Here is a 16,143-nt window from a genome sequence, read left to right on the forward strand (position 1 = left end):
CTTCTCCGAAAAGGTCAAGGGCACTTCCTTTCTTGCAACCCTCTCTGGTCCTGCCGTCTTTCTTCTCGTATTAAACTGCCATCTTGAAAGTGCTGCTTCCTCGTGTGTTCTGCCTTGCTCAGAGTATGCTTTTGTGCTCCAACATTTTATCCGTGTGTGGAAGTGTGATAGAAGTCAGGTGTGTGTAATTATCAGTAATTGCCTGACTCTGCCTGACCCTTGTGTTGGGACATTTCAGGTATACGGCTCAGGTGTTAGTCCGTTTTCTCTCACAGTGAGCTGTCCATGAGAAAGTGTTCATGTCAGAAAATAGAGGGGGTGAGGTGATTGAGTTCTTAAGTATCCTACCTGATAGGGTGGGGAAAAGGTGTTAGAGGAAAGGAGATACTGCGTCTCACAGTCAGGTCTCCCACTCCTCCAAGACCCCTCATCCGGGTGATCCTCTCGCACTGGTCCACCCCCAGGAACTGGATACAAAAGCGATAGCCGTGTCTTTGCCACCTGGATGACAGATCCCCAGAGACTAGCGGGTGAGACCCCTTCTGGTTTCTCACAGAGCTAGATGTCGAGTACACGGATAGGGATAACTGTAGTCCGAGCCTGTATGCTGTGCTTGTACAGGAAGCCTTCCTTCCTTTTTTCTTCAGGCAGAAGTTCAAACATTCTAATAGTCTTTGACATAAGAGAATCAAAAGTATCAATCACGGTAATCAAAAGACATGTGCGTGTCTAATACTGGTACTGACAAAGCACTAAGAGCCATGCAGGCACCACTGCTGAAAACTGAATTTCAAAATGTCTACCATTAACATGCCTGATTAACCTTTCCAGGCGATAGGCTTGAAGCAAAAACTTGTACGGACAACTGAGTGCAACTCACTTCTGATGAAATGTCAGGATATCTTAGCGATCGAAACATAAAGCACACAAGGGCAGCATTGTACTACAATTTTAGCCTTCAAACCATGTCAGAAATGAGTGCCTGCAAATATGTGCTGATTCAGGTCTTTATGTAAAAGAGATGTCTTAAAAGGCAGTCCCAGCACACAGAAACATACCAAATTCTACATTGGGGCAAAAAGCCTGCCTGAAGTCAAGTGAGGAAGTCAAGCATGGATGCTAGATATCAAAGAAAGGCGGAATTTCAACATCCAGGTCACTTGGTACAGATTCCACACAAACAAGAAAAAAGCAAAAGAGATAGATGATGACTGCCATGCCATGGAGCCACCCTCCCCTCAACCATTTTGGTTTGGTCAAGATCAAACTCAATTCAAAGAACCAAGAAACACTATCACAATACAGCGCACCACAGTCGGTACTAGAGGCAAAAGAAAGTCACAAAGTAACACAAGACAACCAAACATGGACAATAGAGTGATAAATTCTCTACAAAGAAACAAAAAAGACAGACAGTCATCCAAGATATCACTCGGATAAGAACCGGATCACTTTCAGGAATTCTAGGATATAGAAAGCACATCTCTAAACAGTAGAAGGAATGGGAGAAAAAATGTTCTGCAAGGATACTGTTTGTAGCACTAATTCTTTCACATTGCTAATACCCATCCGACAAAAAGAACAGGAGTTCACTTCTAACCATAGCGACCCAGAAGAATGAGGAAACTACCAGTGAGACTGAGCAGTCGCAACATTCGTGACAAGCGACACCTTGGGCTTAGTTACGGTGCAGCAAGGCACTTATCATTGCGACAGACAGATAATTCTGAGAATTAGGGAAATATGCTTAAATCATACGAAACTAATTTGGTTTTAACATGTTTAAGATTAAATCACCATGCCATAGGCAATATCTTTGTAAAACCTAGTTGCTAGTAAGCCCTGCGATTCCGACCAGTGTTTTACCTAGGTCCGCCAGTCATACAGCTGTAAGTAACTGGGAAATGTTGCGAGGAAATTACACCTTCAAATGTTTATTCTCCTAACCTTATGGTTACAAACAGTTACACTATCTGATGCTCTTGGGGGCAGTCTTAATATGTAACTCTCTTCTTAACAATTGAGTTGGCAAATGCAACTAATTTATTTATTATTATGTGTTTATAGTTCAATCAGAATTTTAACAAATCGATCATCACAAACATAATCATATACATACATATCATCCAATACATTTAAGGTGAAATAAAACTTGAATGAAGCATAGATAAAGCCTAATAGAATTCATCAATGAATCCTCGTAATTTATAAAGAACTATTCTTAAAGTAGAAACAGCATAAAATCGACCTCTACAATTCACATACAGTCTCTGCCATTTGTACAGTCTGATACTTTCCGAGACGTTTTTCACCTATTTTCCAGACTGAATAAAGTGCAATGTGCATTTGGGTTGAGCCGGTATTTAGGCAGTAAGTCTAAAAGGGGTCGAATTTGATCGACTCGTAGTCATGTACTCTTCCACCCAGCAAACACATACATACTGGGCGTAGGGCACCACACTCTGTCAACACGTGTCTTGTGGATTCAAAATGGGAGTTCAATTTACACATCCTGCACAGCCTCAGAGCCCTTATGATCACCAGTTGAGGCCCCTTAACTGTTATTAAAGGGAATGCATTCATTCGTAACGTCAACATAAAGTGCCATACAACAGGGCTCAGAGATAGGGTTCGGGTTTCATGTAACAGTGGGATACCTGCGCAACCGGACTATAATTACTTGATGTAGATAGGTGGGTGTCATTTCTTGGCCAGTCCCAAATATTAGCTTTAGCAAAGAATAATACTTTAACGCGATTATAATTGCGCCATGCCTCACGGCATGGTGTGCAGCATACTTTCCCAAAAAAGTCCAAAGTAAGGGATTCAAAAGTTCTCTGAGCACCAGCAGCTGCAACGTCACCTGCCATGCCCAATTTATTCAATAAGACACTGATCAGTGAAATGTTTGATTTTATATATACAGCCCCTCTCCTTTTAAGCAGCTGGGTGCCTAGTGACACAATAACAAGTTCGAGCCACAAGCATTCCATGGAGCACAATGGGGACAAATTAAGAGCCCTGCGCCAAAACTTGCCGTCCAGGCGGTCTAACCAACTAACCTCCTTCATCACCTGGGCCTCCAAACCATACAGGATCATAGGACAGTGATATTGTTTGTAAAAAGTCAAAATGCCCTGAATCGTGAACCCTGCAGTATTATTGACAAACTTCCATGACATTGACATGATCTGATGTGCTTTCCTTGTCTTTGAAACTATGATTTTGCCTTAATTATTTCTGTTATTCATTTCAAGACCAAGGTAAAGGTAACTTATCAAATAATCCACCGTCCCCAGTTTTGTATTTAAAGCTGTTTTGTACACCTTTTTCTTAGCAGTTAACATACATTTGGTCTTTGAAAGATTTACAGTCAAGATGTTTTCTAGCGCATAGTTGTTTAGATCATTCATCTTGTCCTTCATCCCACTCAACGTAAGGTTCAATAGGATCAAATCATCAGCAGACAACATGCATCCAATTTTTTCACCACCCAAGGAAGAGGGGTAATTTGAGCTCTTTAACAGGTGGTCGGGCAAATCTGCAATGTACAGGTTATATAATAGGGGGGCCAGCAAACATTCATTCTTTACTCCTCTATTTATATCTATCAGCCCAGATTTACTTCCCTCATTATCTAAGCAGACTCTTACATGATCGTTGTGATGGAGAAGCTTAATGGCATATATTAGCCATGTAGGGTAACCAAGTATCTGCAACTTATGTCATAATCTCTATCTACCCGGTCGAACGCTACCTTAACGTCCACAATTGTGATGTAGAGAAGGGCTGTCTTTAACAGCTGACCTTTTTAGGAGAATGTCTAAATGTCTGATGTTGTGTACTGTCGAGGAGCCAGGCCGAAAATCCGTTTGATATTGATAGAGAACCCCTGAGGCCTCAACCCATCTCGGGAGTTCACCCAACAACAACACACCATATATTTTGCAAGTTACGTCTAGCATTGACAGCAGTCTGTAATTATCAGGTAAACTCCTGTCACACTTTTTTTTATAAATGGGCACCAGTACTGACTGTTGCCATTAGTACATTATGTCATGTGTTACCCCTATTTTCCTATTCAAACCAAAAGGAGCATGGCCCAGGTATCAGGAGCAGACTTCAGCACCAAGTTGGAGAAACCATTTGGGCCTGGTGCCCGTGAGTTTTAAAATGTAATTATGGTGAGTCCTGGGAGAATGGTAGCGGCCACTCACAACCCGGTCTGGGTCCAGGGCAGCAGGCTTGTTTACTTCAGTATTATTAGATCTTAGGTATTCCTCTCATACCTCTCCTTCTATGGGATTTTTGATGTTTTCATGACCTTTTCCTTTTATTTGAGACAGTATTTGCCAGATACTGCGCGAGTTCCTGGATTTCAGGGCGCCCAGTATTTGCTGCCATTGGGCATTCTTGATCCTCAGGCCCCGTCGCCTAAGCCAACTTCTGAATCTCATTTTCCTGCGCCATATCAGCCTCAGTGATTCAGACATATCAATCTTCAGGTGTTTGACGGATCTGATAGTCTTTCTTAGGGTGCGCTTAGCATCGCGGATGACAATGTCGAAGGTTTTGGCGTGCACTCACTGAGCAGCCACGCGATTTCCCCTGTCAGCCCCCATCCATTTAGCCAACTCTTTTATCCAATTTTCATATCGGTGAGGCGATAATTCCACCAAGCCTCATGTGTCACACTGAGTACATCCTCGACACCTTGTACCACTTTGCAGATATTTTCTGTGGACCAGAAAATATGATTGCCTGCACAGTTTCTGACCAAACCCCCATTGATTTTGCAATCGATTTGGTGCACTAATATATCCAGTCTGAGAAACAGGGTAGCATGATCACTGTGCTCCTGGGGAATCTCCTTAAATTCACGGATCCGTCACCCCAGGTGAACTGGCCCGGCACATCACCCGTAGTCCTACCATTAACCAAGTACGACAGTTAATTTCACATCCTTACTGTTCATGGCCTGTAAGAATGTTGTTGTATTTTCCCTTGTTCCCTTCCTTGCCTTGAAGCGCTTTGAAACACATTGTGTATAGGCGCTATAGAAATAAACTATCATATCATATCATAACCAAGGACAAGTTCCGCTCTTTCAGAAAACCCATCCAGCTACTTCCTTATTTGTTTCCCTTCGACTCCAACATTTCACTTTGTCCAGTTACATTTTTATACTCGGGCCCCCATTTTCATCAACACATCTAGCATTTAGGTCACCGTCCAATAGGATAACAGCCTGCTTCCTGTCACCATCCCACTTGGTTCAAATTTCCTTCACAATTTCATGTATCTCATCTGTATTCCAGGACCCCCGACGAACATATACATTAATAATCAGCACATTTTACCTCACTTTCCCCTTTCCTGTTTGGATTTCTACTGCAAAAACATTTTGGGATAAAGTGGTAGTGGATAAAAGCCTTGATGTAAAAATATTCAATACACCAATTAAAAGACCTCCAGAGGGCCGTCCCTGTGGTCTTTTTTTTGCTAAAACTTCATGCACATGAAAACCGTCTAGCACAATTGCGGTCATCAACCATGACTCCTGAAGCATTATCGCATAGTTTTTAGTTAGCATCTCAATCGATCCCACTTGGCCCAACAGATGTGAACTGACTCTTATATTCCAGCATACAAGACCCTTATTTCACTTGGGCTCCAGGCCTTGGTACGAACCAAGCAAGCTCCTTTTCGTTTTTCGAGCATGGCCAATGTTACGGCCGAAGTTAGTATGCGTTTTCTGTGTTTAACAACTTTAGAGCACCCTCCACATTTGAAACAACTCTCCGGGCTTTCGTCAATATAATTCTTATCTAACATCTGTGCTCGTATTAATTCAACAATTTCAGGTAGCACACAGTGAATCCTTGATATTGTAACAGCTGCTTTCTTTAAGGGCTCAACAAAATCAAGGTCAGATGAATTCAGCACTCTTAAGTGCGGGATCCGGTGTAGTATGTGAATAAGTTCGCCCCGATTTAGCCATTTCAATGGTTTAGTCGGGCTGCTCAAGGCGATGGCTAGCTTTAAGGGATCCAAGGAGAGTGCACCCTCCGGGGCCCCCCGTCGTGTTGGCCATGGGTTTACAAAGATTTCGATTCTGCAGGAGAGCCCCAGGAAAGGGTGCCCCAACTGCTGCAGTACCAGAAGGCTTACTCGCAGCGTCGTGCACCAGCTCACTTGACATCTCTGTGTCATCCAGGGATATCTTAGCTGTGTGCACCACTTTTTTATCCTTAAGCAACCAACTAGTTAGGATTCCAGCATCCCTTTGTGAGCGTCGGGGCCATCTGGTTTCCTTCCTTCTTGCTTTCCACATCTTTAGTCAAGGCTGGGAGGCAATAGTGGAGTTCAAAGATGCTTCAGAACTCAGGGTGGGAGCCGGAGGATAATGTGACAGGCTAGACCGGCTAATAGTTTTCTTTTGCACTAATAATATACGTTTCGCCAGTCTCTGTTGTTTTCTAGTTTGAAAGATCATCGAGCCTTCAGTCGGATCATGTTCCTCTATCCCAATTTGCTGTTCACTAACAGTTATTCTTAGGCACCTCCAATGCCCTGGCGGCGTCTTTTTCCGGGATTGGGACTCTGTTTAAATAAGATTGAGCCAGCCCCGAAACCGGGGCCTTTTTTAGCCTCCCCAATTGGCGTGACCTTTGTGTGATCAGCTAAGGACTGAATAATCACACTTTGTAAATTCAGTTCTTGTAAGATCGTGCCACATAGCTTTATCAGAAACTTTACTGCAAATTGAAGTGGGCCACTGCATTTAGTGTTCGCTGTGTAGTTTTGGCCATGTAGGTTGGGATTAGATATTTGCGTTGCCTCACAGAAATCTCATCTCTCGGATTGTGGGTACAGCTCCAGCAAGGATCCCCTTTAACCAAGCAAACTCCTTTTCGTTTTTCGAGCATGGCCAATGTTACGGCTGAAGTTGGTATGCGTTTTCTGTGTTTAACAACTTTAAAGCACCCTCCACATTTGAAACAACAACTCTCCGGGCTTTCTTCAATATAATTCTTATCTAACATGTAGCCCAGACTTTCAAGTGTGGACTTCTGTGCTCGTATTAATTCAACAATTTCAGGTAGCACACAGTGAATCCTTGATATTGTAACAGCTGATGGAGGCTTATTGCTGTGGATATTGTAGGATGAGTAATGGGGCAGAAGTGATTAAGAGTCAATGATGAGAGCCTATTATGGCAGCTTCAGTGATAGAAGGTCTCGGTGACAGAGCCGTAGTTACAGGCAATACTGACGGTTCTACTGGGACCATGCTAGAGTACCCTTCGACAGATAGTATAGGTTGGGGTAGCAAAGGTGCAAGTGCCTGAGCGTCTCTAGTACAGGTTGGGACAGCAAAAAGCCCGGCTGCAAGGATGCATACAGGGAGTAACAGAGCTCAAGCAAGGAATTATTGTCAATACATCTGGACTCTGAGCGAGTTTGCTCAGAAAGGGTAACAGCAGTAGTGTCTTCTTCTATTGGCTCAGTTTGGGGTTGATCCCCTGTGCAGGGACCCACTTTGCGGTGAAAAAAAGCATGGATTATGGTATCAGGTAATAATATCGCCATATGTATGGTCGCCGTAAATAATATCGCCGGGAAAATGTCGTGGCGATATTATTTGGGTGACCATATATATGGGGACAGGGGCAAAAAAAATGTAGGGGTTGCGGAGGTGTCCCCCGCATGTTCCGTGCAATAATGTTGCCACAAAAAACGGCCATTTTTCGGCGATATTTTAGCATGGCGAGATTTTTGTGGCGACATTATTACATGGAACCTGGATTATGTTGCGGTTTGAGTTACTGTCTGGCCCCTCCTCTGCCACTGCTTTTCCCGTGCCTACACCGCCTCGTTTGGGAAACTTTTTGGCACTAGCCCACGAGCGGGTTGTGGCATGTTGGTATGTAAATGAGCAGTGTGCTTTCTGGCTGCTTTGCTGACAACCGGGTAAGGGAACAGTCAGATTGTCCAGGAGGGATGCAACAAAAAGTAGGAGCAGAAGAAATATCAAGAGGAATAGATACAGTACCTACGAGTCTGCTCCCTACTACACCGCCAACACCAGCAACACACGTCTCATTCCGCTCGCTCCGCTTCTGTTAGGGTTCTTGAAGGGATAAGCACCGCCTCCGGATAGAAACAATAGGCAGACTCAGGTTTGTCAACGGTTACAGTGGGCTGTTGCAACACCAGTAACACTCGTCTCACTCCGCTCGCTATGTTCTTGTTAGGGTTCTTAAAGGGATAAGCACCTCCACCAGATAGAAACAGTAGGCAGACTCAGGTTTGCCAACAGGATACAGCGGGCTGTTGCAACACCAGCAACACTCGTCTCAACGCAACTAATATAATATGCCTACTCGTGCCAATTATTTTTATCCTGTTGCCCTATTCAGATATGATTCTTTTCAAATTCAGAAAGACAATACTTTAAATCTTTTTGTAACACAAACAATCAAGTTATTACTGATACATTATATTCTTCTAACATGAAATGTTATTTGTCATAGTCATCAGTCACCGTTTCAGTCAAAGTTCAAGATCATGATGATCAACCACTGAAAACATAATAAATAATCATTTGGCTAGTGCAGTTTTCTCATGAAACAAACAGTTCCCTTTTAAGTCAAGATCCAATTTTAGTGTTTCAATTATTCTGAGAAAATCAGCAGCCTGGTTTCTCTCTATTGTATTTATTGATATCTGCGTCCATTAGTAACAATGTATCTGAAGGGCTTGATCCATTTTGGGCACGTTGACATTATAGCCATTTCTAAATCTAATTGTGGCCAACCAGTTGAGCGTTTTTGGTTATCTCCAATTTATTCTGTCCAGGAATATTTCTTCTATAGATGTAACTTCTTTTTGGGAAAATTCCGATTTACTACAGTTTCCCCTGGCTCAGATAATAAGACAAGCCCCGGTGCTCTGAAACCAGCATTGTGGTGATCCTGGACAGTAGAAATGCATTGTAAAATAACATAATACAACCAATGTCCAAAGTGCATTCATCTTCCAGAAGGAATGGCTGATAGGACACACAAGTAAATGGATCCAAAATAACAGACACAGCTCGAGCATTCAGGAAATACAACTGAGGGGCAACACTGTCTCATGTAAGTGACACTGGGCGTCATATAAGTGACATTGTTCATTCAAATGATTGACATTCCAGCTCAAATACTGCGATGGCACCGGGCCGGTCTCCTTTATATTGTAATAACACAACCCAAGAACTTTCCAAGCACTTAACTTCTCAATGGAAACATCACAGCTATGCCAGTCCTCCCATAAACTGTGTCTTGCAGTCTCTGCACCAGTCACAGTGCACAGAGCCACAGCAAGCCACCACCACCACTACCAGGCAGTAGGGCATATTCTCACCACCACAAACCTTGAAGCTGATAGCTTGAACAAAGCTGTGGCCAGGCCACAAGTGCATGAACAGACCCCAGAACAGCTCATGCTTCGGTCAATGGCTGACACAAGGCTTTCCTCGTGATTGTCACCTTCTGAGCCCTACCCCATTAACTACAAGAATAGTTTCCCTTTGTGGTTTCCCCTAGGACTCACTGGTGGGGTATGTTGGGTTATGACTGACTAACTCTGCATCGCCAGTGTAGTAATCTCCAAGCAGTGCAAAAGTGATTTCTTAATTCCAATTACAGATGCCAAGAAGGTTCCCACCTTAGAAACCTTAGAAAAGTTCCTTCTCCCTGCTCCTCCATCTCCTTCACTGACTTCATGTTCTCCTCTCTTACACACACATCCAAACCCTGGTCTGGGATCACCTGTGCTATTCCACAACCCCACCCCATATCTTAAATCACCAATTTCTCCCTTTTTCTACCTTCACCTACCCTTGCGAAATCCAACACCAGGATTTGGGTCTGTCTGTGTTCTGCCAAGATGAGGGCCAGATATCGGTTGCAAGTTTTCACATTTGAAATATGGCTTGTTTTGTGAGTCTGCTTTCATGTTGCTGGGTTGGAGTTCTGCATGGCGATTATTCTGCAGTTTATTCCCTGGTTAAGAATCTGTAAGGTGGTCAAGGGGCAGAATCCCATGCAAAATCACCCCACAGGAGCTGGCAGCTCCTCGCACTAACCTCTGCCTGCAACTGCCAGGGTTTCAGAACACTGACGCCCACAACGTTCCTCATCGCTCATCATACACTCTGACCGTGAATCAAGGCACAACAGCCTTGGAATGCGTCAGTGATGGGGACCTGGGAAGCACTCAGTGGTAGGAAATCTGATCTGGCGGTGTTCAGTTATTGGTGTACTAGAGAGGGCTCAGTGAGAATAAACCAGGAAGCGGGAGTATGTGATGGGGTGTAGGTTACTTGGTCCTGGAAGCTCAGTGATGGGGCAATTTGGCGTCATACATAGGGAGGATCTGTGACAAGGAAGTAGGGGATTAGGTGTTGGCATTGAGTGATGAGGGCTCAGTGAAGGTGGCACACTGATGGAGGCTTATTGCTGTGGATATGGTAGGATTAGTAATGGGGCAGAAGTGATTAAGAGTCAATGATGAGAGCCTATTATGGCAGCTTCAGTGATAGAGATCTTTGATCTTTAGGGATGGTCTGGGGGGCTCACAGATGGGGGTCTTAAAATACTGCTGCAATAGTGGGTCCCACTTGGGTGATATGGATCTAGACTAGCATTGGTGCATTGGTGATGGAGTTTCTCTGAAGGGGTTGGGCATGTTGTCCATTATGGGAGGGCTCAGTGAAGGAGCCAGAATAAGTGATCGAAGCTGATTAATGAAAGGGTGGGGGGTCTCAGTGAGTGAAGGTGTTTAATGAAGGAGAAGGGGATTCACTTTTGGGGCTTTGGAAACTGGGAGATTTCTGATGGGGAGAGGCTCAGTGATGGAAGGGGCAGGTGGTGGGGAGAGGCAGGGCTCAGTAATGTGGATAGGCTCAGTGATGGTTAGTGGTTTAGTGATGTGATGGGATCAGTAATGGGGGTCTCAGTCATGGAAGAGGATTATAGAGGTTCAGTGATGAGAAATCGGATGGGGTGTTGGTGATATGGACTCTGTGATGGAGTCTCTCCGATGAAGGCAACTTGAGGCAATCCCAATGATGGGGGCTTTGGGATGCAGGATCAGTGATGGAATAATAATAGTCTGGGGCAGCTCAGTGATGGGATTGTGGATGGCTCAGTAATGGGAGGAGTTCTGTGAATGCAGGGAACAGTGTTAAGATAAACACTGGACAGCGAAAGACTTACGGCATTGGTAGAGTTTATTCAGCTTTACAACATCCAGGGCGCTCAGCCCAAATCGCTGGCCGATCATCGCTTTTGGGTTGGCTCTTGGCTCCAGGGTGGGCTTGCCCATGTTGGCAGCAAAAGCATACCTGTGAGAAAGAGAAAGAAAGAGACAGAGAAGCAGTGACTAATCCAGGCACACAGAAGCCTGTGAGAAATCTGATATGGCACCTATTTGGGGGTGAGGATAATGACTCCCCAACTGCAGCGGAGAGGGTAGTGGTAATGGCTTCCCAAGGCTATATGGCAAAAGGTGGATGTTGGTAATGGCAACACATTGGGGCAGAAAGATGTGGCAATACTCCCAGGTGGCATGTGTGGGACTTTGGCTATTGACTGGCATGAAAGAAACAATGGGTGATAATTCCCCAACAGCACTGGTAGGTGGGGCAATGGTTCCCTATAGGTGGCAGCGAGAGGAAAGTGCTGGCTTTCAAATGATGCAAGGAAGGTGGGTACTGCCTTTATTGACACATGCATAGAGGGTACGTTCTCCATTGTCCCTCTCACAAATCAGAATGTAATGTGGTCTTTAGAAAGCACAACCAGTGACAGTACTGTGCCCGCCCAATGTTCTATCTCATGCTTTAAAAGCGATGCATGGCACATGCGTTTTGCAAAAAGTGCCCTGTGCCTGTGGCACTTTATTCTTTCAATTCGTGGTTACTAGTGATGGTGGTGTGGTGTCCTCTTGGTTGACTCTACACGCCTTCCTCTGGCTCAAGAGACTCCACGTGGCTCATCCCTATTTCTGTGATCAGGGGTATTGATTGGGAAGAAACTGAGAAGATGCCTGCCCTCTGGGACCCACAGACCCACCTACGCTTTACTACCCTTGGCCTTCAAATGTAATAAAATGGGTACGGGTGGCGGATCCTTGTCTTTTCTTGCTCTCCACTGTTGGAATTCTATCCCCTTTAGTTTAGGCCACATTCCAATTCCTCTGCTATTTAGAAAAATAAAATAAATGTGTTTACCCTCCATTTATGATGTTCATTCCCTCACCTCTCTTTCTCCTGCTTGATTTTGACTTTAGCGCCATGAGGCCACATGTAGCGACCACGCTCCCTATCAATACACGCAGATAACATGACATTGTTTGGCTGCCTGATATCTTCAGGTGCTGAGTAGTTTTATTTCTTGCTTATCGGTGGAGCAATTATCTGGTTGAAATTAAGCTTTTGCCTGGTTGGTTGCTGTACTACAATGCTATTAGTCGGGTGGTGGTGTGTGCTATAATAAGGCATAGTAATGTAATGAGTTGCTCAATGTTATGGTGATCTACTGCATTTTTGAGTGGAGGTGTAATTTATTGAGTTGTTGTTGGTAAATGAATTAGGTTGTGTGGTTCATCGAAGTGGTTTTTAGAGCTATGCTTGGTTGGAATGTTGAGTCGCATTGTTGGGTGATAGATTGGGCGTTACGGTTGGTTCATGCACTGGATTGGTCAACTATTGGTTGATTTATGGGTTTGTTGCATGGGCAATCTTTTTCAAATGAGGACATCAGACATATGACTATTCTTTTCTTGATGCAGTAATTCTCCTTCTATCTGCTCCACCTTCCTCTGGGTATTCAGTGCTGTCAGGATCGCCTCTTTCAGCTCTACCACAAGACCTGTGATATACATTCAGTCTATTTGATATGATATGATATGATAGGTTATTTATAATGCGCTTAATACCCAGAGGTCTCTAAGCGCGACCCGGGGATCAAACCTGTGTTGCTCCGTGTCGTCTTGCTTCCAAGGTGAGCACGTTGCCCCTGAGCTATCCTTCTTCCCTTTCTCTCTCTGGTAAGAGACTCTTGTCGGGCATTAGCACTGGAGCTTTTCTACTCAGGACTTCATCGCCAATGCCCTTGCCTCGATAGCTCACTTGTTTCTAAGTCAAACGTGTAATCACTATTGCCAATGTGTGACTTCCTTTGGGAACTGTCCCTCTTTGTCCATGGCTCTGCTTTGTGGTATGGGACTATCTGGACCACAACTCACGATGTGCAATTATCTACTGCTGGACGTTTGCTTCCTTGAGATAACACATTTTGTCTCAAATCATTGTCCAGTTGCAGTGGTCACTCTACAACCCGTTCTCGTTTGAACTCCCTCCCAGGTCGATGACTTTGAGGTTGCCCCAAGTGCCATTTGCCATTTCCTTTGGTATGTACCGATCAATGGCGTTGGCCATACATCGTAGCATGACGTCCAGAGATCATGCATAGTCTTCCCTATAAACAAACATTTCCCATGGTAATCAGGGGCCTTGTTCCTTTATCGAGGGGTGAAGGGCCCAGTGTCCTCACTGCATACATTGGAAGTTGTCTGCCTTCTCTAGTCCATAATGTTTTGCATTGCTCAAACAATTTAATCTCACCCTTTTTATAAAGGTCCCCCACTTTTAAGCATCCCTTGAGAACCCGTTTGCCATACCCTCTATCCCACTCCTCTGGCTAAAAGCCTGAATTTCCTGTAATAGAATGCAAGAACATTAGAGCCTGCTACTTTGGGATGTCATACCATGCGTTCAGCGTTGCTTTGGTGATGAAGTTTCAATGATGATGGCGGGGTGCGGGGAGGGCACTGCGTGAGATGCCCAGGGAACCACTGCTGAGCCTGTTTATTTCTGCCGGATATTTATTTCTCTGTGTATAGCAATGTTTTTTACAAACACTCTTGGACACATTCCGCTATGGCCCTGATTTCGGCAGATCCGTAATATTGTAGTACATTTAGAAAGGCCAGTCCCCCATTTTCTTTAAGACAATGAGTATAAATATAGTAATTGCCCACTCACACAAAATTCAGGAACAGTGATTCCCTTTGCCCCTAGAACTTTTTGGGGTAAAGGGATTGGAACTGAGTGAAAAAGATAAAACGTTAATTTTAACAAATACAATCCTCCACAGCAAAAAAGTCACAAAAAATTCAACGTGAAATCTTTCTTGATTTATTCCAATAGGGAAGGATATGTTTAGGCCCAAAGGAATCGTCTAGCCTCCGCGTTAGGTGAATCCCTGGGTAGTTTATCGCTCTCTTTGCCCACACGCATTGCAAGCATGATTCTAATCGCTTTTTTCCATCTATGACACAGAGATATTTCAAATCTATGGCTTTGAATGATTTATTTTGAATACCTCACTAAATGTGATTAGTTTGTGTTCAACTGCTGTAAGGGAGGCTGTGGCTGCAAGAGCACCAATGTAATGCAAGTGGTGAAGAGACCTCTTTTGTGGGAGGTTTTGCCTATGATTATGCCTGTGGTGTTAGGATTTGCCCTAACTCGAGGTGCCAGTGTCGCCATGTTCAGGGCGAATAATAATGTAGATGGGGTAACTCCTGGAGCAATCATAACGCTAAAGAGGAATATTGGATCTGTCAATGTTCCATTTATACTAATTCTTGCCACTGGTCTTTTCTAGTTTGACAAGATCATGTAGGTTATTGCCTGGACCAAATGAAATGTGTGGACGACCAAGTCAAAAGCTTTTTTGATGTCCACCCTCAATAACAGGGATAGATCTGTTTTAGTGGCCATGTCTATTAATACATGTTTTCGATTCATGTTATCTGATGTGTTCCTGTTTAAGATGGCTATCGATTGATCTGGTCAATCAAAACTGGCACTTTATGTTCCAGCCTATTAACTAGGATATGAGTGGAGATTTCTGCATCAGTGTTAAGCTCATTGGATATGATGAGCATAGCAAATGATATGATACGATTGGTTATTTATAACACACTTAATACCCAGAGGTTTCTAAGCGCGGACCCAGGGATCGAAGCTGTGTTGCTCTATGTCATCTTGTTTCCAAGGCAAGCATGTTGCCCCTGAGCCATCCTCCTGATACTGTAGCCTGATCCTCAAACATCAACTCTGGGAGGCCTCCCCCCTGCAATGCAATTAAAAAGCCTTGCCAATGGTCCAGCTGGAATGTGATCCAGGGTTTTATAAAAGGAGAATGTCAGCCCATCAGGATACATGCTTTTCTTGGTCTTCATTAATTTATTAGCCTCAATATCTTCCTTCTGAGTTATGGGCGTATCAAATCTTTCTCTTTGTTCTATGGTTGGTGTGGGTATTGTTACCTGCTCTGAACATACGTTTTGTTGGGTCGGTCAAGATTTTCTGCTGATGAAAAATCCCCATAGAAAGATTGGAATGCTTGCCTTTTGTGTTATTACCCATCCACTTCCTCTCCTTTTTCATTTTTAACTGTTCATATGAACGTCTTTCCCTCCCATGGATTCAGCAAGTTTGTCAGTATTTAACCAGACTTCTTCCGTACTTGTGCAAGCGATATTTTGCTTTCAGTAGTAGGTATTTCCAAACATTAATTCTAAATGTTTGAGCTGGCAGTTAAATATCTAGAGCTTTCATGAAATTATTATTCTGTTTCTCTCTTTGGCAATTTTAAGCTCAGTAGTAGATCTTCTTATGTGGGTCTTCAGTTTTTGTTAGGGGTGATGCGAGAGCCAGTAAATTGCCTCTTGCAACAGCTTTCAATACGTCCAGTTGAGCTCAAGGATCGGTATTAGTTCAGTTGTTTTTCTCCAGATAGTCCTTTACTGTGTATATTAACAGTTCGATGCACTGACTATCACTAAGTACTCAGGGTCCAATTTCCATCTCTTAGGGCCCATTTCCCTCCCATACCCAGGTAGTGATATCATAACCAGACTATTATCAAATATTGTTATGTATTCCATTATTGCGCTCTTTAGAAATATGGATGCGCCTATTCTGAGGTATACCAAGTGTAGTGAGAATAGTGCAAGAAGTCTCTTGTCTGGGAATGTAGAAGTTATATTATGTTATTGTGTTGTATACAGCGCACTGCCG

The 16,143-nt window shown here is 43.7% G+C and overlaps 1 protein-coding gene across 1 annotated transcript in view; it reads right to left on the reverse strand.

The window, feature by feature from the left end:
• Positions 1 to 16,143, reverse strand: part of LOC138504979 (embryonic protein UVS.2-like) — a 381,283-nt gene that overhangs the window by 159,065 nt on the left and 206,075 nt on the right. Inside the window, exon 6 of the mRNA XM_069625347.1 lies at positions 11,267 to 11,394. Within this exon, the coding sequence (XP_069481448.1) occupies positions 11,267 to 11,394 (128 nt within the window). The remainder of the gene's footprint in view (positions 1 to 11,266; positions 11,395 to 16,143) is intronic.

This window comes from Ambystoma mexicanum, chromosome 11 (assembly GCF_040938575.1).
Source record: "Ambystoma mexicanum isolate Mex_15411 chromosome 11, UKY_AmexF1_1, whole genome shotgun sequence".
In the NCBI taxonomy this organism is placed as follows: domain Eukaryota; kingdom Metazoa; phylum Chordata; class Amphibia; order Caudata; family Ambystomatidae; genus Ambystoma; species Ambystoma mexicanum.